At 42.8% G+C, this 27,785-nt stretch overlaps 3 protein-coding genes and 1 long non-coding RNA gene across 5 annotated transcripts; all 4 read right to left on the bottom strand.

The window, feature by feature from the left end:
* Positions 1–4,451: 4,451 nt before the first annotated feature.
* Positions 4,452–8,703, bottom strand: LOC136351735 (uncharacterized). Of its 2 annotated transcripts, none has more exons than XR_010734867.1 (2): positions 8,583–8,703; positions 4,452–4,927 (listed from the first exon to the last, which is right to left on the bottom strand). It is a non-coding gene; the product is annotated as an uncharacterized lncRNA (long non-coding RNA). The 2 variants fall into 2 exon arrangements; XR_010734866.1 differs by having other exon boundaries at positions 4,452–4,915.
* A 4,153-nt stretch (positions 8,704–12,856) lies between these two features.
* Positions 12,857–16,673, bottom strand: LOC4347077 (uncharacterized). Its single transcript, XM_066304023.1, has 5 exons — positions 15,747–16,673; positions 15,067–15,191; positions 14,148–14,443; positions 13,731–14,018; positions 12,857–13,451 (listed from the first exon to the last, which is right to left on the bottom strand). Exons 1-5 carry the CDS (start codon positions 16,568–16,570, stop codon positions 13,092–13,094), a joined length of 1,893 nt encoding a protein of 630 aa, XP_066160120.1. The 5' UTR covers positions 16,571–16,673; the 3' UTR covers positions 12,857–13,091.
* Positions 16,674–17,971: 1,298 nt separating this feature from the next.
* Positions 17,972–20,262, bottom strand: LOC4347076 (E3 ubiquitin-protein ligase itt1). Its single transcript, XM_015755517.3, has 3 exons — positions 19,946–20,262; positions 18,431–19,451; positions 17,972–18,317 (listed from the first exon to the last, which is right to left on the bottom strand). Exons 1-3 carry the CDS (start codon positions 20,034–20,036, stop codon positions 18,233–18,235), a joined length of 1,197 nt encoding a protein of 398 aa, XP_015611003.1. The 5' UTR covers positions 20,037–20,262; the 3' UTR covers positions 17,972–18,232.
* A 3,888-nt stretch (positions 20,263–24,150) lies between these two features.
* LOC112936096 (protein ALP1-like) lies at positions 24,151–25,799 on the bottom strand. The gene is made up of 3 exons (XM_015755563.3): positions 25,077–25,799; positions 24,762–24,987; positions 24,151–24,686 (listed from the first exon to the last, which is right to left on the bottom strand). Exons 1-3 carry the CDS (start codon positions 25,590–25,592, stop codon positions 24,238–24,240), a joined length of 1,191 nt encoding a protein of 396 aa, XP_015611049.1. The 5' UTR covers positions 25,593–25,799; the 3' UTR covers positions 24,151–24,237.
* Between the last annotated feature and the right edge of the window lie 1,986 nt (positions 25,800–27,785).

The following is a 27,785-nucleotide window of genomic DNA, read 5'->3' as shown; positions in this document are numbered from 1 at the left end:
TATCTTTGCAGATTGAATTGTTTGGAAGGTTTCAGTTTTGAAATATGAGCGCGTGTCTCGCCTTTGCTGTGATAAAACGTATCCGTAGTTTAATTCCCTTTCCAAATTTAGTTAGTACTCTCTCCGTATTTTAATTTTAACTAGGAAGGTAGCCCGCGCATCAGCAGCGCGAGTATCTTATTTAGTGGTGTTTAAAATTTTGTTATGAATGTTTATGTATATATGATTTTTTTTAAAAAAAATTCTCTTCTAAATATGTGTATATCAATAATTTGTTTGGGAATGTTTTAAGTTAGTTTCGATCATTGGACGAACAAACGTGTGCTAAAAGGGTCATGTTTCTGGACATTTGTCTATACGCATGTTGGACCAACGGGGATGTCAAGTCCTTTAAGGGGGTGTCTGTGACATTTGTCTATACACATGTTGGACCGACGGGGACGTCAGGTCCTTTGAGGGGTGTCTGTGACATCCTAGTTCGATTAGGATATGGCCTATGTTTTATTGAAAGAATGTGATATGTGTTGTCTATAAGCGTTGTGTGCACTTCAGTAGTACCGTCTTGCTAGTTAAGCAAGAGTGCAACCAACTTGTAAGGCACTGCCCTTCTAACCATATCATTTTCGTGTTGACTATTTTACATGAAGCGAAAATGAAAGTGTAAGTGTGGGTGATATTTGTAAGTGGGCGTGCCGGTTGAATGGGCTGGGATGTGTTGTTCTGGAGAACGGGTTGTTACAAATTGTAAACTAAAATTACTTGAATCATGTCATCTTAAATTTATAACAAAAATGTCGCAACAATGGATCCGGTTCATATGAAGCTATCATTTATACTACATGTGTTTCTTTTTAAAAAAATTTTAGCATCTTAATTTAAACTTTTAAGTAATACTTTTTCTTTTATACTAAAGATGTATTAATAGATTTTAGGATATATTAAGTTAAGAAATTTCATATTAAAAAAAATGGTAATATGACTTCTTTATCTAATTAAAGACATAATTACATACTTCATTTTGCTTGTACTACCTCCATCCATAAATTGAAGGATTCAATTTTTATCCTAAGATATAAAGGATTTTAATACTACTCGTCCCATCCAACCATCCATTATTCAACTTTTATCCAACAGTACTCTAATTATCTTCTAACTCTGCACATAACTCATATTTAATGAGTCTTATTTAGAGAGGGGAATCTTAGTATATTTTTTTCATTCTTCCTTAATTCCTATAAAATTTTAGGATTCAATATAGGATGGACATAGTAATTAAAAAGAGCTTCATTCATATACGGATTTACAGATTTATTTGTACGTTTGTAGATTGATTTAGCTTTACATATTTGTATAGGTAAATAGACCTCGTATATATGTTGAGAGATGTAATTAAGTTAGTAGAAGTCGTTAGATGTCTAATACTATATAATAAAGTAATGAGTCCACCATTTTTATTAAAAGATTAAGGTGGATTTTTTTAGGGATAATTTTTAGGATTTTCTTTTATCCAGTGGTTAATTTAATTGCCATAAGGGAAAAAAAGGAGGTGAGAGCCGGTGGGTTCGTCTCATCTGTGAGGAGGGAAGTGGATATGTGCATTGTACATACGGATTTTAACGGCCTGGTCGATCGATAAGTTTTATTTTTAACATATAGATCTAACATTTTAAAATAAGGTCCACTGGTTTGGGTAAGATGATTTCTTTTTCTCAAAAATTTTTATATTAAGATATATTAGAGCGTCATATAGTGATTTAGGAATGTTTATAGGAAGCTACATGGTAGCTTAAGAGAATTTGTAGGACATATAATAGACTTTTAATATATAATAATAGATAATTCATGTCCTATTAATTAATATATCAATCAATAATTAAATAATTTATGTGTGCAGTGTCCTGATAATCTTTTTATGGGTTCACCACTGAAAACAAAGGGTATATATCCAAGTGATGTCTTGATAATTTTATTTTTGAGTTCGCCCCTGAAAATTAAGGGTATATACATCCAAGTTACGTATTATAATTTCTATATAAAAATATATGTACCAAGAGATTATTTAGCTATCTAATTAATTTTTATACATTTGGTTGTTAGCCAGAAAATTGGAAAGATGGAAGGGGAGGGTTAGACGGGGAGAGAGGGAGTACGTACATACATGTGCGCATTTTTTTTTCGTTTTAAAACGTATTATGTGAACTTGTGTTCAGAGAGGGGGAACGTACAGATTTTTTTTGGAAGATAAAATTTAATGGTGAAAATTAATAATCTAATAATTTAAAATATTGGGTCTACCGATTTAAAGGAAAGTGTCACGTGACGGTATAGAAGCATTTGTACGAGTGCCATGTGGTGGCTTAGGGGTATTTGTATGAAGTTTAATGGACTTTTAGTGAAAAAACACTTTGTTCCGATCACATATAAATTCTCCATTTATCGTAACAACTCATTATCACTATTATAAAAGTTGATTACCTATTAATAGATGAAATTGCATATGTGCAAATAAAATAAGGCTAATATATCATTAATGCACTACTTAGCTAAGTCTTCATGTCTCACTTATTTCCAAATCCACATATAAATATTATAAAGTATCACTTTCTACCGACTAATAGGATAACAACCTTTAAGTTAAACATGAATGCCTCACTAATGGGTGATCTATTACCTTGAAAGTTGGGTACCTTATCGATGTAGCTGTGTCCTCTCAAGATCAGCATGAAGCACAATTTTAATGTATAATTTACTATAACATCCTCATAGAGTACTATAACATACTTGGGCCACCTCAACTTAGCCATTTGTATGCTACGTGATCCACCAATTTAAATAAAAATTGGCAGTGAGATTATATAGTGCCACATGATGACCTAAGAGCATTTGTAGGAGCACCTCATAGCAACTTAGAATTTTTTTAGGTAGTTTAGTAGACTATTAGTATATAATATTTTTTTTCTTGCTGCGGACAGTACTACTGAAACTTTATTTTCTTTTCAATCCTACTGTTTTTTTAACAGTTACTATGTATACATCTAATCTAATGGTCTAAACAGGTGCACCAATTTAAATGAAAATCGAGAGTGAGACTATATAGTACCACGTGGCGGCCTAGGAGCATTTGTAAGAGCTCCATATGGCGACTTAGAAGTGTTTGTAGAATCACAAATTACATATATAATTTTAAAATAATTTTAAAAGATGAACATTTATAGATGGTTGATTTGATATTTGATACTTATATTATAGATCTAGTTTAACACTACATGCAATATATTTCATCTTTATATTGTAGATAGTTCTATTTTAAAGGCCATCGATTTTTTCAGATGGTACTAAGTAGTTATGTTTTACTTTGGCTCTATCTTTATAGTAAGTACGTGCATTTTTTTTCTTCTGGCAAATATTATGTACATGAGAAAGTGTTGACGTAAAACACGAGGCCTGGGAGATCTGCTTAACTCCAGTGCAGGTCCAAAGCTCGCCTTCGGGTGTGTTAGCATGCCAGTTGATTTGATCCTGCAATCAACAAGAAATAGAAACAAAGAGATCGCGGTTAAATCTATAAATGATAGCCGATCGGCTAAGTGCCGATGACATATCATTTATCTTTGAGCCGATGTCATATATGAATCGATCGGCGACTATAAATAGATAATAAAGAACTAAACCTACTCGATCGGCTGTAGAAATTACCAATATATAGTTCTTATATCGATATATATTTAAATCAAGTGATTGGGATAGATCGGTCGTCATGCCGAGACAGTATAAATCACTTGGATCGAAATATATATTAATAACAAGACTATATATGTTTATAGCATAGCCGATCATATAGATCTAGCATGTATCGTCTAATACTCCGATACTACTCTATATGAGGATATTAAAACAAGTATAATATATCAAACAAAAGCTTAATATACTTAAATGTAATAAGATCTTGACATAAAGGGCAGATTTAACATGTCACTGAAGCATATAGAGCGAATATGGTTAAATCAGATAAGATCGGTTGAAACTCCGATACTACCCTAATCGGCAACCAGAAGGCAGGCTAGAGATTGATATTCTAAGCACGACTTAATAGATCAAACTCAACTGATGCAACATTAAGTATGAAGAGAAGAACAATATCTAGACAATCAAGCCGCTGGAAGTTTCATAGAGTGGTAGATATCTTATATAATCTAAATCAACATCAAAATCTAACCTAATCGGCTGCTCTCTACTAACAGATGTTAGCCGATTGTAGGTTAGATAGTGATATTGCCAGAGAATATGCACGATACATGATAACTCGATGAATTACGTAAACAAGATTAGAGTATCATAAAGATGGAAGCACTAATCCCGAGAACACAAGCCATCATAACAAGTTTTACCTCTTGTTGAAGATCGAAACCGATGCAGCTCAACCCGAAAGCAAGAACTTGTCGAAATAAAACTAAAGCAAAAAGGTGGCGATGCGCCGAAATTGTATTGAACGTGTGTGTTTAATTACATAGGGCTCGGGGTCTATTCATACCCGAGAATTACAAGATATGTCCATACCAGACATGACTATTATCTCTAACAAAATCTAAGATACCACAAGTCTTTACGGCAGACTTTTGCCCAAGCATATCTCTAAGAAAATTACATAAAATGTCTTAATTAATAGATACAATTGCCTTCCCAGAACTCTATCCATGCATGGCAATCATCTTGAAGCACCTCAACCCAACCCGATGTCGTACACCAAGTCGTATTGTTGGAATCGGCTGCATCACCTAACCAAGTCTGACTCCAACTCAGCCGATCCAATCGTAGTCGATCCGGACTTCAGCCGATTCTTACTCTGTTTCCGCGACAATCTTCATCTTCGATTGTAGACCCCCGATTTTGGAAATCGGAAATCTTCTGTGTTTATCTGTACCAATCCCTAGATCAATAGTTGGTACACACATACATAGTTGGATCACAACATATCACGAATGAATTCAGGTTAAAAGAGTTAAATACTTACATTAGGGCCAGGTAGGCCAACAACTACCAGAGAACAGCAGCGGAAGACAAAATAATATAAGGGCCCGGTTAACATGCCACAGGCAGTCGACTGGGGGACGAGACCTAGAACAAGACCGCACTCTGATCATCTTGTTGGATACGCAAGCGTACCGACAAGGGCTTCTCTTCAACACTCTCCTAAAAGATATATAAACAGCAAGGGTGAGTACCAATCGTACTCAGCAAGCCACCACAGCAACGATGCATATGATAGAGGGTATTTCAAGGAATGGCTTTAGATTCCTTTGCGCAAAGCAAGTTTTCCAAATCTTTTCACAAGCCTAAGACCTAGCATAGACTGATCAAGTTTAAATACCAGTGTTCACATTAAACAACGACGGTTCTGTCCACCATCCATTGTGATCCCAAGGATAGCTTCTCGCCATTGAGTCGTCATGGTTTTCTGAGGACGTCCACCTTCCCTCCTCTCAGGAAGTGGCTCCAACAGCATAAAAATCATCATGCAATATCCCATCCCACACAAGTTAAGAATTTAGAGTCTAGCCAAGTGTAATACACGTCCCGGTGCTCAATAACTGCTAGCACGGCTATTCAAATAGATTTGGTTTACTCACACTGCAGTGGATATACACTTTATCCGCACTCCGCGACTGCCCAACACATGAGCCTCGTCCCAACACATGGGACGCGTCACGGCAAAGCTTTTTGATAACCTCGCATTGGCAGTACCCGCTCCATGAACTTAAATCCTCATGCACTCTAGGCGTCCATGTTTCTAGCAGTGAGAGGAGTTCTGGCGCTCCAGGGAAAGAGAAGTCTCACATACATATTAAATTATGGTTCAAGTTAAGTTCTCTCTCACACACACTCATGGCAGTCCTACCAATGGCGACACCGATGTAGGGCACGCCTCTCGGCCCTACCTCAACGGCTGTCCCACCATAGCGCACCTGCCTCACTCAGGGGTGAACCATCTATGCAGGGATACTGCCTCCGCTCGGCTATCTAATCCGCTAGGTCTATACCCATACGAGAAGTGCGGTTGTACGGGGGTCGTTTCATGCTTAAATCATGGCTCGGTCCTTAATTGACCGGGGACGGTACTAGCCTTTTCCAGATACCACCCAAATCCTCCGTCCGCCCCAGTCGAAAACAGTTGTTTTCACTTTATTTTTCTTTCACAAATCATGTCATCAATTTCATGGCAATGTGGCGCTCATGTCTCCACATGCCGCATCTCAATTACCTTCCCCAAAGGTAATTGCCCAAGCATATAGCATTTGATAAATATGAGTATGCATGATTCTAGAATAGCATTTCTAAGCAATTGTCATAATTGACTAGGGACTCATACGTAATCATGGTTACGAAGGAATAAGGGGTAAACAATAATCAAGGCATGGCATAATCACAAGTAGGATGTTCATCATTGCATGCAATTTTATTTGTAAACAAAACAATTTCGCAATTGGGATCAACATGTTCAAAGAATAGTGATGAATTGCCTGCTCAGAATCGTCCTTATTATTGATATAATCTTGATCAACCTTCACCTCCTGGAAGCTGCATACGTTGCCTCACGACTAACCGATACACAAATTCTATAATACGCGAGAAAAACCAATATTCAACAACAAGCAAATATGCACAACCAAAATACAAATGTCGGGGTCGAACCTAGGGTTGCTCATACTATTCGTGTCTGCTAATGGATTCCAATCACGTTAGGGGCTAAGGTTTCTTAATCTTTCTATTGTCAATGTGGTTTATTTAGGAGTTAACCAATAGTGTATAAATAAGATATACATCGGGCTAATATGTGGTTTAGTCTAGCTAATGGCTATGGAAGGATTATGGCTACACATGCATTTATCTAAATAGGTCGGTTATATATTAGAGGTTCTGTTGTTAGATGGATTTAGGGTCAATCAAATAATGAATCATTTGTATTATTATTTAATTGATGGAGGCTTTACTTTAATTATGAACATATTTTACTTGTCACAATAAATAAAAAAAAGGTTAATAATTATCCATGCTTTGTATGTTAGAGTTGTTTAGGTTAATCATATTATGGTTACAGATTACCCCATCACATAATTTTACAATGAATAATCCTAATTTACAATTGAACTATAGTTATACGAGGCCAAGATTTATAATTAGTATTTATCCACTCTACATGTTTGTCATATATCCTCCTTAATTTTAATATATGCAATCAAGCGATTTAATACTACAACGTATAGTTATAATGGACTGTACAGTATATGTGAGTGCACAATATCTTAATATTGAATCATTTATTTGAATAGCTGCTATTTACTTTAAGCTATATAGTACATGTGATTTTAAGTGGATTTATGAGTGAGTTACTGCCTATACAACTTAAGGGTCGATTTCCAACCTAAACATATACTACTGTATAGGAAATGTCGTTAATTAATTTCACATTGGTTATTTAATCATACAAGCTCTGCTATTATTTCTCATAAACAAGTTAAAGACTCATCAACGTGTGTTTATATTTTATTCACAAAATATGAGGCTAAACATTATTTATATAGTTTGGACGTTATGGGTATAATTATATATGGACATATACTAATAAATGGCACTAGCATTTCCTATGCTTTAATTAATTTGAAACAATGATTATAATTAATTTATGTGGTTGCTACAGTGACAAAACATATTAAAGATAATTATGCTACTGTACAATATCCATTTTTATTTATTGGCACACTATTTAGGTTAACTATTATCTAATCATTTGATATTAATTAATTTATAATTATAAATATATTTTATTAAATAGTGAATTATATACCATTGGAAAGCTTATGAATTTAGATGAATTTAGGTTCAAGTTTCACTCAAATCCGAGTTAAAATGAATAAGTTATGCTAGTGTAAAGATTCAAATTTGAATTAATCCGAGAAATTGTAAAAAGGTACTGTTCCTAATTAATTATTTTTTATTCCTAAACTTTATCCAAAACTCCAAGTGACTGACATGTGGGGTTTAGGATTGTATTTGCTTTCCTACCGGATTATTTTTCTAAAGCAAATCCTATGAACCATTGACAGGTGGGCCCGGCTGCTCTCTCTCTCGTTCTTTCTTTTCCCGTCGTCTTCTTCCTCGCGCCGGCCATCGAGCGGAGCAGAGGCGCGGCGCGTGCGGCCCAGCCCAGGCGAGGGCATCCCGGCGGCGACCAGAGGAGGCTCGGAGGAACTCCAGCGACCACCCGCAGGCGGCCATGGCGCATGGCGGCGTGTGGACAGGCGGCTAAACTCGGCCACGCCATGGCCGAGCTCGGGCAACATGGGGCTAGGGCGATAGCAATAATTTCTGACCGAATTGATGGGTGTGGGAGCATCTACGGGGTATGGGGATTCCGTTTTACTATCTAGGTGGGAAGGAGAGCGCTTGAGGTGATCTACCCACAGCGAGCTCCATGAGTAGAGCTTCGGAGCTCGGGCTTGGCATGGTTATGGCCCTAATTGATGAAATTGACGGGGAAAATAAATACTAGGGAACTGTAAGATGTCACAGGAGCGAGGAATTACCGAGAGACGGCAGAATGACGAAGATCGGCTGCGGTGGTGGAGCGGAGAAGAAGGTGCAGCACGCCCACAAGGTGTTCGACGAAATGTTTTTGAGGGAGTAGAAAAGGCTCAGAGGGGAGGACGAGCTCGGGGCTCTTGGGGGCCTTTTATAGGTGAGGCGGAGAGGATAAGCTCGCCAGCTGGGCTAGGGCTTAGGCACGGCGGGGCTAAGGCGAGGTCGAGATGGCGACGGGACGCTAGCGCGGCGCGATGGCGTTGGCGGCACGACAGCCGCGGCGACGTGATGTTCGCGCGGCGCACGCGCGCGACTCGGTGTGGGGGCGCGGGGCTCGGAGCGGCGACGCGACGGGCGATGGCAACGGCGCGGCGCGACGCGGCGAGGGTGACGGTGACGGGCGGCAGCGATGCGCGCGGCGCGGCAGGGGCGCGGGGCGCGAGGCGGCATGGCACGGGGCGCGACGCGGGGGCGACGGCGACAGCGCGCGCGGAGGGGAGGGGCTTGAGGCGACGCGACGCAATGATGGCGACGACGATGTGGGCGGCGACGTGACGGCAATGGGACAGCACGCGGCAGCACGGGGCTCGGGGGCGCGGCGGCACGCGCGGTGGTGATGGCGACGGTGCACGATGCAGCAGCGGCGACAGGACGGCGACGGCGACGTCGGCGCGGGGCTCGGGGTGGCTAGGGGCGCGCGGCAGAAGAGGGGCAGGGCTATGGAACCACATCGAGCACCTAGGCCATAATGAACAGTGACTTTTTCCTATTTATCCAATTTTGGGGCCTATTTCCTATTAAAACTTGTCCCATAAATCACACAAATGGAGTTTACCCAATATATGTTTTAATTTAGATGAAATTTTACCAAATTTTAATATTACCCATATTTTATATTTTTTTATATATTTTTTTCTATTGCATTATTTAAATGAGGTCTAATTATAAAATTAACCTAGAAAATTTTGGAGGCTTTGAGGGTTCTAAAATTAATTAAAATATCCTAATGTGGCCTTTATTATTACAATAGCACATTGAATGAACTTATTTGTATAACAATGCATTTTACGTGGGTCTATTCATTCTATAAATATAAATTGAGACTCAGTACAATATTAATCTAATTGTTTAATTAAACACTCACATATTCTTACTTATATATAAAGCTTAATTTATTTATATGACCATTATTTTATATGAGTGATTTTCATGTTATGAGGAACTCGGTGAAATGTTCTAAGTATCAATCTATATATTCTGGTGAATTACTTATTTATAAACACGATCATTATAGTGGTGATCATCATTTCATGTGTTCTTATATTTCATGTGAGATTGGATTCAAATGAATTAGATTTGATTTTACTATTTCTTTTAGCTAATCATGGCATCAAGCCATCAGCATGGTGCAAATATTTAATATTTGATCTGTGATTTAATAGAAATTAATATTTGACTTATACTTGATTTGGCTCGCTTTCTTGTGCACTAATATTTGTAGGGTTAATAATAAATAACATATTCTCGTAAATTATATCTATTGCTTAAATGTAGATATTTTCTTTACTTTCTTTGTGATTATTTACGGTTTGGCAAGCAATAGCAATCATAACAACCAGCATGATGCAAAAGTTTTAAAAAGTTCGAAATTTTAGTGATTTTTATTGTTGGGAATTTTCATGATGTTACATCGATCCCGCTTCAATCTAATCTTCATCTCTGATACTGATATTACTAAATTTGGTCGTTAACAAAAATCTGTTACATATTTAATAGTATAAAATAACAGGTCCACTAATTTGAAAATCAATAACACATATAGATAAAATAATGAATCCATAAGTGAAAATCAACATTAAAATTAGTTCAACTGCATGTGTATATTTGTGGGCCAATATATTTCAACTTTATATTGTAGATATTTGCTTTTTGATAGTACTAATCATATATGTTTTATTTTGGTTGTCGTATGTACGTACGTACGTTCTATTCCTTCGGCAAACAGTACGGAGAAAGGTAATATATATATATAGATCTAATATGTTGGTATAAAATAGCGGGTCCACTAATTTAAACGAAAATCGACGTCATGTATAAATCTAATTTAACGGTATAAAATAACGGGTCCACCAATTTAAATGAAAATCGACGGTGAGATTAGACTATGCCACATGGCGACCTAGGAGCGTTTGTAGGAGTGCCATGTGGCAGCTTGGGAGTGTTTATAGAAAGATTAATGGACTTTTAGTATATAATATATATGTATGACGCCGTTGACTTTTCAACCAACGTTTGACCATTTGTTTTATTCAAAATTTTTGTACACGTATGAAAATATTTATGTCATACTTAAAGAACATTTAATGATGGATCAAGTCATAATAAAATAAATGATAATTATATAAATTTTTTGAATAAGACGAATGGTCAAACGTTGGACAAAAAGTCAAGGGCGTCATACATTAAAATATGGAGGTAGTATTGGAATACGATCATTCTGCATCAAAAGAAAGAAGAATATGATCATTTATTTATGCTCGTTCTATATCAAGCTCTCTATGACTCAATCAAAAAGAGAGCGGAACTAGCAAAATACACGTGCTTCACTATAGTGTATTAAAACTAAAAATATTTGTTTTTAACCAAAATTATTTTCACACTACTTTAGTACTTTTGCTCGCTAGAAAAAGTCTCAAATAATAGAGAGAAATATAGTTCCGAAGAAAAGGAGAGAAAAAAAAAGACAAAAGCCGGTTTGATTTCCACCTTTACACGGTGCGAGTCAACATGGACTCTAAAGATATGGGTAGATCTACCGGGTGGCTCAGCAGCACGGTTGACCAGCGAATCAGCGAGCAACCTCAGACTAATCAACGACCGTAGCACGGTAGGTAGCAGCCGCGTCTGACCGTCCGCTTACCTTCCAAGACAGCGGTGACCATGACTCTACACTATTATTATTTCAATGTTTATTATTTTTAATTATGGCCTTCGTCCGTCTTGTGACGAACGAAAAGTTACAAATCTTTTAATTGGTTAAGATTAAGATATAAATTAAACTTCTTTTCTTCGGCTGAGGGACCTAGAACAGACTTTTTCCCGGCCTGGCTGGTTCTTTTCTTCGGCCGAGGACCTAGAACAGACTTTTCCCCGGCCTGGCCGGTCGGCCCGCGTCCTCTTATGCGCACGTGCAGGCGCTCCCCCCTCCCCGGGCCACAATCTGGGCCTAGGCTGGGGAAGCCGCCCTGCACGCGCCTCCACTTGGGCCGGTTTCGTTCCATCCAATACCAGCCGTCCGATATTAGGTTTTCGATCAGATAGCCGGGCGTCGATGTCGGAGGGACAAAAGCCCATCCCTCCCGGCCGTTGGCGAAAACCCTAGCCTCTCGCCGGAGCCGGAACGGACGGCGAAAAGCAGCGGCGCCGGCGCATGCCCCCCATTGTCTACCATTGTTGGGCCCGATGTGTGACGGGGGAGATTGTTGGGTTTAGTCCCACATCGGTAATTGATGATGGGGGAGCACGACTTAAAAGGTGGGGGCGGTCCTCACCCACCAGTGGCTCCGGTTGGGACTGTGGTGGAGCAGGCCCAATATGACCTGGGTGGCCCACGGTTGGTGGGCCGGGCTGCGCACTCTAACAAGTGGTATCAGAGCTGAAGGTTTCAGTATTGGATCAAGAAGACATGTGGAGGACGAAACATGAGGTGGGGATCGCAGGTTTCAGTATTGGATCAAGAAGACATGTGGAGGACGAAACATGAGGTGGGGATCGCACATCGACAGGAGATCAATGGCGACGATCTCGCTCGCGATCAGATCGGCGATGGCGGAACGTGACCGCGGGCGTGGCCGAAGGCGACCGGAGAGATCGAAGGGGTAACACCATGGATGGCGTGCCAGACGCACGCAGCGATCGCGGATCCGCGGTGACAAGGAGGCTAGTGACGGAAGGGCGAAGTCGACGAGCGTGGCGTGGCGCGGCGGACGTGCAGGGCCGATGACGACGGGGCTGTGGACGGTGAACACGAGGGCTGTGACTGTGGTGCGTGCGAGGGCACGGACAACATGTATGGACGTGCTACACGCGTACAGTATGCACGGAAGTGAGCAAGTCATACAAGCCATGCACACGCACGGGCATATATGCAGTTCGATTAATTTCAGGTTTGCCTATAGAATTAACTAATTGCATGATGATGAATGGTGGGCGTGAGATGCATGCACATGTGACAGAAAGGAGTCATGCAGAAGGCCTGTTGGCTGGTTTGAGCAGGAGGTGCAGCGGATTGAGGAGGCACTATGAAGGAGAAAACGCCGGGTCACAGAGTCCGACTCTAACTCAACCCCCTAACATCTATTACAACTCCAAGTCCAACTGTAATTAAATAGGACTAGCATATTCGACACCTATTCTAACAAACTCTACCTTGACGAATATACGCCACCTAGAAGTAGTAGAATCACCATGCCGATCCACCTGTCCTCCAGACTTGGGTTGTCATCTTTGCAGCTTCACCGCAAGCCGCCCGACGAGTATGCGCCAGACCCGCCGCCACCGAAAACAATTGCTATCCTAGCAACCGCTCCCTCTTGGACTCCACCTGCAACAGTGCACCCTCGTAGCTTGTAAAGATGCGACTCCACCTTCTCTCCCGTCATCACAGTCGTCTTGTCCTTCATGATCTCCATGGTCTTCCTATTCCGATTACCGCGGAATATTAACCCTTCTTCATGCAAGGTTTCAAGCGAAATCAGATTCCTCTTTAGCCCTGGTACATGCCTGACTCCCTGAAGAACATGTTCACCTCCATCTTCTAGCTTGATATTGACTTCACGTACTCCCACGGCCGGATAACTTGTGTCATCGCCTAACTAGACAAAACCAAACTCACCAGACTTGTATGAAGAGAACCACTCCTTCCTTGGCGTCACATGAAACGAGCTAGCTGAATCCAATATCCACGCTTCTGCATCCTTAGACTATGCACTTGACATCGTGAGAAGATCACAACCATCGCTTTCCAAGTCATTTGAAGAAGTCACTGTATTAGCCTTTGCTTTTCCCTTCAGCGTTGGATACTCCCTGCTTATATGCCCCCACTCATCACATCTGAAGCACTACACCATCTTCTTCTTTTTGTTCTTCTTTACCTTATGCCCAACATGATCTTCTTTTACTAGCAAACCCTCCGCTTGAGATGTTTCACCCTCTTTGTTCTTTCTCATCTGATCACGAGCCAGCAACGCAGAAGTGATATCTTTAGTTTTGATGGTCTTCTTGCCGTACGTCAAAGTAGTCACCACATGCTCATACGATTCAGGTAACGAACACAAAAGAACTATGGCCTTGTCTTCATCGTCAACTTCCACATCCATCTTCATAAAATCTGTGACTAGTTGATTGAAAACGTTCACATGTGCTGTCAGATCTGCCCCTTCCTGCATCTTTAGCCCATACAACTTCTACTTCAGATACAGTTTACTGGTCAGAGTCTTGGACATAAATTGAGCTTCCAACATTTCCCAAATTATCTTTGGTGAGGTCTCCTCCATCGCATGGTACATGACCTGATCTGAAAGACATAGCCTTATTGTCGCAGCCGCCTGCAACTGCATCTCCTTCCAATCGTCATCCTCCATCTTGGCCGGTTTTTCACCCTTCAAAGCCTTTGAAACTCCTTGTTGAGCTAACAAATCTTTGACCTTGGTTTGCCACAAGCCAAAATTTCCGGAGCCGTCAAACTTCACCAAATCAAATTTCATACCTGTCGGCGCCATCTTTCCAACCCGCGACCTAACTGGTCTGTCGCCACCAGAATACTCGCCCTTCTCGATATAGTCTGTATTCGTCTTCACAAACTCGTCTTGTGATCCGATCTCAGACATCAACTAATGAACCCACACTCACTTCAAAGATTGATCCTTATGGTTATGTGCTGTTGGCCCAACCAGAAAAAAAAACCAAATCACTTTTTCTTTTTTTTTCTGGCCCACCACCTGAGCCCAACCAATCTGGACCAAACTAGACCACCATTGCCAATGTGTGACGGGAGAGATTGTTGGGCCCGATGTGTGACGGGGGAGATTGTTGGGTTTAGTCCCACATCGGTAATTGATGATGGGGAACACGACTTAAAAGGTGGGGGAGGTCCTCATCCATCAGACTAGTCTTTTGGGTTGTGTAGACCCAAAATCTAAAGTTGTGGCTCCAGTTGGGATTGTGGTGGAGCAGACCCAATATGACCTGGGTGGCCCACGGTTGGTGGGTCAGGTTGCGCACTCTAACAACCATTCCACAAATCCTAGATCACCGGTGGCCAGATCCACGTGAAATGCTTGGGCGGACTTTACCGGCACCGGCCATGCCAACTCCTCCAATGCCCCCCCCCCCCCCACCACAAACTCCAAGCCCACCTCTGCCTCCCCAGTGACTCTGAGAAGCTCGCCGATGAGGATCTGAGCCGCCGCCACTGCCACACCATCTTACTCCGCGGGTAGCTTGAGCTCGAGCTCCAACAACCTCGGCATCTTCCCCAAGCCTTCAGCGGTACCAACCTCTTGGCATCCAAGTCGACGTTGGCGCTCATGTCCGGTGGTCCCTCCCCTGCGGCCCTGCAGACGGCAGCACGTCAATGCGTGAAGGAACAACGGCGGTGGCGGAGGGGGAAAAGGAGGAAGAGTAGTCATCGTCATCGACCCCCCCCCCCAACCCCCCCACGCCACCCCACCCCTATGCACGTCGGAACCGGCCTCCTGAAGCTTGCCGATGGGGAGGAGAAGAAAAGCAAAGGAGGAGGAAATAAAAGGGTATGTGACGGAAACTGGGGAAAAAAAGATAGAAAACGTAATGGTGAAAGCATGGTTCCATATATCACTCATATATGCGTTCATCAAATTGAACGAAAAAAAAAACCTAGCCAACGATATCAGCGCTTGCATCTCTTGCAGTAATGGAGCTCCTTTGACATTGGGGATGCGCAAGCGTAGCAGAAGCAATATCCACATCTACAAACACAAATCAAACCACTAGAACTAAGACCTTCACAAGATCAAAATATCAAAATCATGACTAGAAACCGAAATTTTCCATAGAGAAATATCGAGAAATGGAACGGAAAGCACTTCACAAATAAAGGAAGCAAAGATTATGACGCATTTTTCTCATACCTGCACTTCATGAACATGCATCCCTCGGATTTCTCCACGTACATCCTGCACTGGGGGCACCGCTGCCACCGCTCCCTGCCGGCGAGCCGCCGCACCATCACGTCCTCCCGGCCGCGCTCGTCCTCCCCGAGCTCCTGGAACTCCTCGCACCCGACGCCGTCGTGCCACGGCACCATACACCGCGCGCAGAACAGCCGGTGGCAGCTCGGGCACTCGGCCTCCGCCACGCCGCCGCCCTCGCCGTCGGCGTCGGCGAGGAGCGGCTCTGAGCAGTCCCGGAACGGGCAGTGCAGCCTCCTCGCGACGATCGCCGCCTCGCACAGCAGGAGGCCCCACCTGTCGAGCACCTCCGAGGGGACGACGCCGCGGCAGCTCTCCGGCTCGACGCCGCCGCCGCAGCCGGGGTCAGGGCACCTGACGTCGGCGGTGTTCTCGCCGATCTTGGCCGCGACGTACTGGCCGATGCAGCACACGCAGAAGGCGTGGAGGCATGGGCTGACGCTGAACTTGAGAGCGCCGGGCACCGTCTCCATGCAGATGGAACAGTAGAACTCGCCGGCGCCGCCGCCGCCGGTAGTCGTCGTCATCGTCAACGGCGACGGCGAAGAGGACTCGCCATGATCGGCAACGGAAAAGGGTTTCTTGGATTCTTGCCCCTGATCTTGGCCGATCAGAATCAGATTGCCGATGGAGTCGTCGTCGTCGGTGTCCTGGATGATCATTTCTTGGAAGGCAGAGAAGAGGATGGCTTCCTGCAATTGCAATTCCTCCGCCAACGCGTCGTCAATGTTCATGGCGTCAACGTCAACGCGTTTATTCTCCATTCCTTATCAATTGTTCTAAGATGGAAGAACTACTAATCGAGTTGCAGCTACAAGCCAAGCCAGAGTGTGTATCTGATCATGGCATGATCATGCTTATAAAGGAAAGGAGATCGGAAGAAGAGTTAATTTCCTAGAAAAATGAAGGCATCTACAAGTTGTTTTCTAGGTGGAAATGGATTCGCATGTTTGCTAGTCTTATTTTTCTTTTTTGTTCTTTTTAGTTATCTTGTCGAACTAGTACAAGTTACTCCTATTGCTTTTTGCAGCTAGCGAGCTATCAACGAAATTTCCACGTTATGGCACGATCGGTCGGTTACTTTAATTTTTCCTAGTCAGAAGAACAGTCAGCTGTGAGCATGGTTTTAATTCTCCCGCTCCGCTATAGCTGTTTGAGAAGGGTTCTAGCTATTTGCTCTCATGTACAATTTAATCGCTATAGCTCCATTTAGCCCGCTATTTAAAACATTGGCTGTGAGCATGTGAGCTCAGTCCAACCGTTCAAGTAGGCGGAGATGAATTCTAATTACTGGCATAGATGTCTACCCATACATGTCAACTCAATACTATGAATTTGTTAAAAAAATGAGAAGATAATTTAATATGAAATATATCACTCCACAAATATACAAGTCAAAATTAACTTCTATAAATTTGTAATAAAAATAACAAATTTAACTGTGAATATATTGTATAATGATAGAGTTTAATATATTGTATAATGATAGAGTTTAGTTTGTTATTTTTGTTATAACTTGTATAAGTCGAATTTAAATTTCTATATTGATGAAGTGACATATCACATATTAATTTATCTTGTTAATTTTTTCATAACTATTTAGTTGAAACATGCAACAAATGTGTGGATGTTGACATAAGTGATTAAAAGTTTAAAAGTGTTTTCCCCAAGTAGCACCATATTTAATTTTAGCATAACATAGAATAGGATTCTAATCACTCAGGGATTCTTCTACAAGCTTCCCCTTATCAAATGGAACGCAAATATGTGTTCTAATTAAATCTGTGTTCTCAGCTTCATCCAGTCAGCTTTGAGCTTTCTGCTTATGTAGTTATGTTTGTCCACAACCTTTCAATACATTTTTCACAAGGTAGAGAATCCTCTACCATGCTTTCTCCTCATATATTATAGTATTGATTAATCCTCGATTTGATTACCTTTGAACCATTCACATCGTAGGACCACATCACAACTTAAACTGTAAACATATGTTTGGTGTCCATGTCATATGCAAGAAGCTACAAACTGATTGCAGGTTACCAGGTGCTAACTTACCAGGCAAGACCGTACTTGTGTTGACCGAAAGATACATAAAACTAGAAGATAGACAAGACCGTACTTGTGTTTCCCCATGGAATTTCCTTTTGGTCATATGCACGGTGTGCTTTGCTTGCCCAAGAAACCCGTCAGCTTCTTCATTTCTTGACATAATAGACATTGCAACGAGCTGATATTTATATTGGAGTAATACTACTGATATTGATTGACAAATGACATCAGAGTGGTAATATACGAGCTAATTAATGCTAAGTACGGCACGGGCTAATAAGTAGAAACTAGGTTAATGATAGTAATTGACCATTTTTAACAGTACGAAACTTAAGTAACTTCTTCGACTCAATCAGAGTTCTGCAGCTTCAGATCATTCACCACGTTCGCTTGCACTTCTTGCAATGGTGGTTGTCCCTCGACATTGGCGATGCACAGAGGTAGCAGAAGCAGTGGCCACACCTGCAGATCAGTTGGCAAAAGTCATTTTGCGCTGTTGCGCTCAGTGATCGATCGATCGAACAGTTCAGCTGATTAGCAAGAATTGCAGTAGGCAGAAAGGTAGCTGTATGTACCTGCAGATGATGAACACGCAGCCTTCGACTCTCTCCACGTACATCTTGCACTTGGGGCACCTCTGCCACTTGCTGTCCTTCGCCACCTTCCTCAGCAGCAGGTCGTCCCGGCCGCGCTCGTCCTTGCCGAGCTTCTGGAACTCGGCGCAGGTGGCACCGCCGTGCCACGGCACCTTGCACTGGGCGCAGAACATCCGGCTGCAGTGCGGGCACTCGGCGTCCGTGATCGCCTCCTCGCCGTCGCCTGGGTCGTCCACCAGCAGCGCCGAGCAGTCGCTGAAGGGGCAGTAGAACTTGAGCGACGACAGCGCCGAGTCGCAGAGCGCGTCGCCCCACCTCTGAAACAGCTGCGGCGGGATCACGTCACGGCACGCCTCCGGGTGCAGCGCGCCGCCGCCGCTGTCCTTACACCCCGGGTCGGGGCAGCCGATGGACAGCACGTTCTCCTCCACCTTGGCGGCGATGTACTGGCGCACGCAGCTGGCGCAGAAGGCGTGCGTGCACCCGGGGATGGCGAACCGCTCTATGGCGTCCACCGTCTCCATGCAGATGGTGCAGTAGAACTCACTGCTGGCACTGCTGCTAGCCGTGGCTGCCGCGCCACGGGAGCATTCGCCGTGCTCCTCAAGCACGACATATGTCGCCAGCTCCTTCCCTTTGCCGCCACCCGTCTCTTCATTCGAGACACTGATGATGTCCGGCGAGGATTGGCAAGATGCCAGTGGGCACTTGGGCAGCTCGTCGGCGTGAGAATCAGAGGCGAGTTGGCCAAAGCAGGTGATGCACATGACATGGTCGCAGTTGTCAGGCTTCCATGAGGCATCCACCGACGGGGTCGCCTGCCCGCACACCGCGCAGTTCGGTCCAGCTGAGTGAGCTGAGAACCGGATGACCTCTTCCAGCTGCAGATCTTCAGCGAACATCAGATCATCAGCTACCCTGGAAACCTCATCCATCTTTGCCACCATAGAGCTGTTCCCGGCCATGACCTGACTCATCAAGGCAGGCTTGGCAACGGCCTCTGATGCAAAGAAACACAAGAGGAGAGTAAGCCATGTCTCACTTCAAATCATGTTTACAAGACCAAATCAGCCATCGTTAATCGTTACCCATGATCTCTGTCTAATCCATATGAATATTGAATAAGCGTCAAAATTACAAGAAAACAAGGCGGAACCAAGTTCTTGTCGCTGCTACTCCACTACGGAATCAACTGGCACTGATAGCTAACACAACTCCTTGCAAGCATTTCATCGAACATGGTGCGTACAGCGGTGCAGGCGCCGAGATCAACGTCGCACGTTTCGTACAGTCCCTAGCACCTACCGTTCTACCCACATTGGTCGCATTGCAACGAGGATGTTTCGCTGGGAGGGAGAGCTGTTTAAGGGATGCGAATTTAGAGATTAAAACAATCATCAGTACTACAACACTGATCAACTGGGTACCTAGGGTTTGAACTCTGAACAGTAGTTCGTTCGTGCCGGGGATCGAGCGAAGCAGCGGCACACGTACCTTGAGGGAGCTCGTCCGCGATAGCCAAGGCTAGCCCTCCTCCGCGCGCGCTCCCATCCGCAGTCGCCGGCCGCGACATGGGCGATCCCATCGTGCGCGCGCGCAAGCTGGGAGAGCCTCGTGGGGGGAAGAAGTAGTCGGAGGGGGAGACGGAGAGGAGGAGGAGGAGGAGAACGAGGCGTCGTCGTCGGCGTCGTCGTCCCGGTCGCCGAAGCGTCGTGGGGCTTAGTAGGCCATCGGGATACCTGCTGCCGGTTTCGTCGGAGTTGATGCGCCGGTGGTGGCTTTTGGTAGATTTTTGGGTTACGCTACGCGTCGAAGGAAACGGGGAAAGGACGCCGCAATTTCGAGGGGAATGCAAGGTGGCCCGTGCCACATGACGGGCAGCGAAATTGGGCTGGTCCGTCATCAGGTTAGACATGGGCCAAAAGTTTCGTACTTATTTCGGCGAGGGGATAAGTCCATCTTAGCCCTCATCAAATAATCCAAAAGAGAGAACAACAAAATAGGAGTGGTTTTCGCGTACATTGATGCTAACGTGGCAGTCCAGTGAACCAAAAAGTAAAAAAAAATTGGGTAAAATCATTGAACCCACATGTTAATTAATGTGCCGCTTGTTTACGGTTCTCCCTTCTCTTTATCTTCACTCACTCACTCATCAAGATCGAACTAGCCACCTGTCGATTGCTGCTGATAGCTCGATCTTGGTGAGTAAGGTCAACACCACTACCTCCAATTCGCGAGCATTGTGCCCCACCTCCTCCATCAGCTCGTTGCCAGTGCCTCAAGCCGCCATCACGATATCACTCTCTAGAGTTGCACAATATAAATGCGTCACCTTGAGCTCCAAATTCACGTCCTTCCATCATCATCGGTTATGCTGTCCAGAGCGTCAAGTTCGTTGCATATGACGAGGTATGTCTCCGTGCAATATCTCCTCCTAGAGCTCCACCTTCGCCACCATCTTATCGAGCTTTGCCTCTATTGTCATCTCCTCAAGCCCCACCGCCTACTCCACCACCATGTGCTCGGCAAAGGAAAAATATGCCACCCTAAGCGAGCTTGAGCTCGACCTCAAGCTCTACCTCAACGCGGCTGCCACCTCCTCCTTGAGTTCCATCTCCACCGACATTTGCCTCAAGCTCGAGATCGAGGAGCTCGCAAAAATCTCTCTCACACACTTCTGGTGATGGCCGCACCACTAAGATCGAGTAGAATTCCCCATCTTCCCTTGCTCACCTCATCTCTTGTCACCATCTCTCCCTTCCCAAATCCCTTCACTCACACCACAAGCATCCTTCTACTCTCCCTTCCTAGATCCGAGAGGTGCGGCAGTAGAGGATAGGTGCGCTGGGAAGCGATGGTGCTTCGGGAGGACACACACCACAAATGCAGATCTTGCGGCTACCCGACAGAGGTGGAGGCGGAGCTCATCAGGCCTAGCCCTAGGAGATGTAGGCAGCAGGACGGCCGCACTAGCCCTGGAAAAGTAGAGGCCCTACCTACCCCTTGGATTAGTGATGCGATCAGGCAAAAACGTACTCCCTCTGTCCCAAAAAAAAGACAAACCCTGGTTTCCGTGCCCAACATTTATCCGTCCGTCTTATTTGAAAAAATTATGAAAAAAAATTAAAAAGACAAGTCACGCATAAAATATTAATCATGTTTTACCATCTAACAACAATAAAAATACGAATTATAAAAAAAATTCATATAAGACGGACAGTCAAAGTTGGACATGGAAATCCAGGGTTTGCCTTTTTTTGGGACGGAGGGAGTAGTTGGTACTACTACTGTCACCGCATGCATCACGAGACGAGTAGGTAGTAGAGTAGCAACCAAGGTGGTCTCAGCTAAGCTAACGTGAATCAATTTCCCACCATGCATTTGCTCATCTGCTACTACCGCAATCAACAAAATGGTAAGATTAGATTGTTTGAATTAATTTGGTACCTTTTTAGCTGGTAACATATACAAGTTCGACCACTAGCATGTTAAATTTTCAATTATCAGCCCATTCTTAATAAAATGTCATTGAGAAAGTAAATGGTTAAATGGTTTGGTCACTTAGGATGTGTTTGGATGGTGGTCAAGGGTGGATGGGATTGGGCCATCCAGTTTTTTTAGGGATATGGCCATCCAGTTTTTTGTTTGGTTGGATAGATGGGATGAGCCAAGTTTTTGTTTGGTTGGATGGATAAAAGGTGGATATGGTGAGCCAATTTTTTGTTTGGTAGGATGGATGAGTGTTGTCATCACCTTTTGGATGGAAATGGTGAGAATACCTCCTACCTGGTATACTTTGGAAAATTGGATGGTTGCATGTACAAATAATCAAATGCATAACGTATTTGTTGTCTACCTTGAGAACAGAAAATTAAAATTAAACAAGATGCTCATGAGCGTTCATGTTACTTATATGCATATTTGTCCATGGATCATGAGCCCAAGACAATTTTTTTCAGAAATTTTTAACATGCATATGTGTTACCAGTTAGCACACATAACAGGAGGGGAGCACACACATACAACACGCCATATGTTCCCATAAATGAAATATGCAAAAATATATCAATTAACCATCATCCAATGGAACCACCACATCTGAATTTTACCATCAACCATACATCCAATACAAGTGACTGGTTTAGGGACAAAAGTAGGCTAACACAAGCCTATTTACCATCTACCAAATGCCATCACACTTAATACTCATAGTTTAATGTCTGAGTATGCAAAATAAGGTTGAATGCAGGCCTATTACCATCTAACATATACCATCACACAATACTCATAGTTCATTGTTTGAGTATGCAAAAGAAGGTTGAACACAGGGCAACTACCAACAGCATCACACAACCATCACAACACAGTTCACCCATTAAAAGTGGTGGCAATATATCTTGCAACCCAAGTGACCTTGTGAGCAAATGCAAGGGTAACAAACACCCTTGCAGTTGGAGGATTGTCAACTAGATGTGCATGATAATGAGTAAGATGTGCATCTTCAAACCCTAGAATGCTATGCACACTCTCATACAGGTTATCGGGCAGCTCATTATTAGATTTTGCAGCCTCTTTTCCAGCTTCAACTATTGCTCCAGCAAGCTTGTCACCAACAGATTTAAATGCGCCTATCAGCCCTTTCTCTTCAATTGCAGCAGCAGTCTTTGCTTTCTTGGGTTTGGGTGCTGAAGATGATGCACCATTCTCCTCATTAAGGGCATGAACTCTACTAGCTGATCCAGTTGCTGCAGCACTTCCAATACCAATTTACTCTTCTTCTTCATCATCATCAATGGGAATAGATTCAGTGGCTAGAGGATCACCTGATCCTTTTGCATATTTCCCTGTAGCCAAGCTATTGCCAAATATGACAAGCATTTTGCTATAATTGTGAATAGGTTTGTTCAGATATTCAGCATCAGCCTTGTGATCCTACAACATGGTTTAATAATAAAACTAGTTTCAGCAACTAATAAAAATTTCAGCAACCAATACAAGTTTCAGCAACCATTATAAATTTCAGCAACCACTATAAGTTTCAGCAACCACTACAAATTTTAGCAACCAATACAAATTTCAACTACCACTATAAATTTCAGCAACCACTACAGGTAACAATAAAATGGTGTAAGTGTGGTTGTGGCATACCTTGATGTGGTCTGCATAATGTTTATGATCAAGTGATATGATAAAATTGTCATCATCCGAAAGAGCAGCACTCAACTTCCTCAGATCAGCTATCTTAGAATATTTCCTTTTCCAAGTCCTAATGTGATTAGTAATCTGATCTGAAGTCAAATTAATATTGAAGTGATCATTCAAAGCTTTAGCACAAGCCTTCAAGTGGACTTGCTTAAACCCCGAGGAAGTTTTGTTCCCACTAGCAACAATATCCTCGAGGTATTCAAGCATGTAGGTAGACATTGAAGATGTCCATGTAACATGTCCACCCTTATCACTTTGTCCACTTCCCTCCATTGCCTAGCATGCATAAAGAAATTGATTTCAGCAAACATATAAATTTCAGCTTGCATATAAATTTCAGCAACCAATACAAATTTCAGCAAGCATATATATTTCAACAACCACTACAAATTTCAGCAAACATATAAATTTCAGCTTGCATATAAATTTCAGCAACCACTAAAAATATCAGCAAGCATACAAATTTCAGCAAACAATAAATTTCAGCAAGCAAATACATGTAAGCAAATACATAAGTCTTAAAAAGGAGTACATAAGTCCTAGAGTTCCATACAAATACATAGACTACAAATCTAAAATGTTCAATTTCCATGGTGAGCTTGACGATCTTCCCATATTTGGTCTGCGGTATCCTGCCTGAACTGAACCATATATGCATGCTCACTAGCTTGCCCACTTCTTGATGTTGCATAATTGTAGTTGGCTATCCATTCTTCCTCTGATATGATAAAATCATCACCACCATCTTCTATAATCCAATTCTGAATAATACAACAAGCTACCACAATATCCACTTGAGTTGGATAGAGAAAAAATGGAGTAGCATCATCTAAAATTTTCCACCTCCTCTTGAGAGACCCAAATGCACGCTCAACGGTCACCCGAAGAGATGAGTGCCTCAAATTAAATAGCTCCTTCTCATTCTGTACAGGATTAGTCCCCCACTCATTCAAGTGATACCTCACACCACGAAAAGGGGGTAAAAATCTAGGTTTTGCTCCATATCCCGCATCAACTAGGTAGAATTTTCCTAACATATAAGGACAAGTTGGTGAAATGTGTTGTTATCAATAATTTTTCTATGCACAAGTTGGACTTACATTACCTTGTGGGACACGAAGGCCATCTGTACGCTCTATAGCATCACGTAAAACTACAGCATCTTGTGCTGTCCCCTCCCAACCAGCCAACACATACGTGAACTTAAGGTCAAAATCTATAGCTGCCATTACATTTTGAGTAGCATGATCCTTCCTACCACGAAAGGAAGGCTCCATATCTTTGGTAACAGAGACTCGTACATGTGTGCCATCAATAGCTCCAATACAATCCTATTTGGTGAACACAAAAAGGTAAAAAATTTAAAAGGGCATAATTTTACGTCTACAAATAATGGTGTACAACTAGTTGTGGATCATACCTTAAAATAAGGATCCCACCTTGGGTTCCCTAATATTTTTGAAGGAGTCGTTATTGAGGGTGGCCTTATTAATTCCTTTCTCAGCTCACCAACAGCATGAAGGACTAGGTTGAAATATCGGCTTACAGTTTCACTGGACCTATAAAAATTAGTGGCAACTACCCTATTTCTATCATTGTGCCCAATTGTATGTAAAAACATAGCCACTTGCTCTTCAACAGGCATATGTATAGTATCCACAAGCATGCCACGATCCCTAAAAAGTTTACAAAAACAGAAAAAAGGTGCTCTTTTAAGCCTTAGCATGTTCACACAGATGGTATCGTTTTTCCAAATCTTGTCATTGAGATAATCAAATCTTTTCCTATCTCTCTCATCTATTGGCCCATAGGTAATTCCTTCTCTCCTTGCAACCCTTTTCCTTTTCTTATTTCTAGACTCGATAACCATAGCCATCATTGACAACAACATATATGATGCAGCCGCATAAATCAGAAACCGTGTTCTGCTGTCCATCTACAATGCCAAAGTTTGACCAAATCGGGTCTACCACATTCATGCACACATATATTGAGTCATACAACATATAGCACTCAGATCTGAACAAAATATCACAAAATAGCAACTATAGCACTCTATAATCATTCATGCCCATGCTTAGAAACTACTATAGCACTCGGATCTGAACAAATCAATCCCCAAAAAACAAGAACAATGCTCAGATTTGTAGTATACCTTCAAACGAGGAGGAATGCAAAGAGAGTGATATTGTTTCTACTCGCCGCCGCAGCTGCCGCGTGGACTCGCCGCCGTGCCGCCTGCAGTCGCCGCCGCGTTGCCTGGAGTCGCCGCCGCGCCACCTGTAGTCATCGCCCGCGCTGCCTGTTCCCTCCGCCCGCGCCGCTAGAGGGCGAGCACCCGCGCCGCCGGTTCCCTCCGCCCGCGCCGCTAGAGAGCGAGAACCCGCGCCGCCGACACCTGCCGCCCGCCCCGCTTGCCGCTCGTCCCCGGCGCGGCCACCCGCTCCGCCGAACCACCCCGCCTGATGCGCCGCCGAATGAGGGAGGAGAGCTAGGGTTTGCCACTGTGAACCGGTGAGAACAGAGGAGAAAAAAGAGAGAAAAGGATGGGAGGAGGTGAGGGCACGCGACCACTTCAGGTGCACGAGTCGCGCGCGGTCCTGGGCCGCCCCGTTCGGCCGAATCGGCCGGATGCACACAACTGGCATCTAGAGGGAATATTCCCTAGGGGGTGGCCATATCCCAGTACCGCCCACCATCCAAACACCTCCAAAATTTGGGCGGCCATATCCTATCCCAGCCAATCCCTCCATCCAAACACATCCTTAATGCATTGAGATGTAATTGCTAGATGAGATTGATATTGATACAATAGCCAATGATTTCGCATATATAAATGTCCAAAGAAACTTTTTAAGGTAATATGCATGGCGTGCTTCATATAAATATTGCTTTTGGATGCACTTTAAATGTTTGTTGGTAGCATTTCATATATGTATATATATTGATTTTTTATTTAGATATTACATTAAGGACCTTGTTATTAGTTTCACCCTAGGCCACCAATCTCAGAGGGGGGGGGGGGTCTTGGAGCTCATTGAGGGGAGGCGGACACTTTTCCACTACTCGAGCTGCTAACGGTGGTGGAGGTGGTAGAGATAGAGGAAGTATGTGTACTCATAGGATAAATGATGTGAGCATATTTTTTCTTTCTACCTATTAATGATCTGACCCATGCTTTAGCATTGTTGAGTTTTTTTTCTAAGTTGCTTAGCGCGTTAGGGGGAGGAGGGGATGGGGAGGAGGGGGTGTTCTCAATAGGGTTGGTTTTTAGGCCTTTCACCATTTTTTGTGACAAAATGGTTTTGCATGGTAGATGAGGGACAAGCATGTGGATGGATGAAACTCTCTTGGGCATACTCTTTTAGGGGAGAGGATTCTAATAACTCGAGTGGACGTCCACCCGTTTATTGCATGTCAACTAGATGGTTACGAAAAATTTTCAAAAAAATTGACAAGATAGATCAATATGTAATATCACTCCATAAATATACAAGTTCAAATTCAACTTCTACAAATTGTAACAAAAATAATAAATTTAATTCTAAATATACATACAGTAATTTGAGTTTTGTTTGTTATTTTTATTACAATTTGTAGAAGTTAAATTTTAACTTGCATGTTTGTGGATTGATATATTACATATTGATCTATCTTATTCATATTTTTTTAATTTTTTCCATAACTATTTAGATGATATACAATAAACGGGTGGACGTCCACTCAAGTTACTTTAACAGTTTCCCACTCTTTCAGACCTATTTTAATGGTCTGAAACTATGCTTTAATATTATTGAGTTTTTTCCTAGACTGTTTAGGGCATTTTTTTTAGAAAAAAATAATTAAGGGTATGTTCAGATTATAGCTAAAATAAACCTTACCAAATTTTGGTAAAGCCAAAATTTTGGCAAGTTAACAATACTGTGTATTTACTAAAATTTGGTAACAAACTAAACATGGACACAATTTTGGCAACTATACTAAAAATAATTGTTTTTGGTAATCCATCGTTTTTTTTTTCAACGAGGTGGTTTTGTATGGTAAGGGAGATAAACAGATGACGTAAACAAAATTACTCATATCGGTGCATGTGTAATCCATATGAGAGGTTGGCGGATGGACGAAACTC

The sequence above is a fragment of the Oryza sativa genome, chromosome 9 (assembly GCF_034140825.1).
Source record: "Oryza sativa Japonica Group chromosome 9, ASM3414082v1".
NCBI classification, from domain to species: domain Eukaryota; kingdom Viridiplantae; phylum Streptophyta; class Magnoliopsida; order Poales; family Poaceae; genus Oryza; species Oryza sativa.
This window is presented reverse-complemented; position numbering and strand designations above follow the sequence as displayed.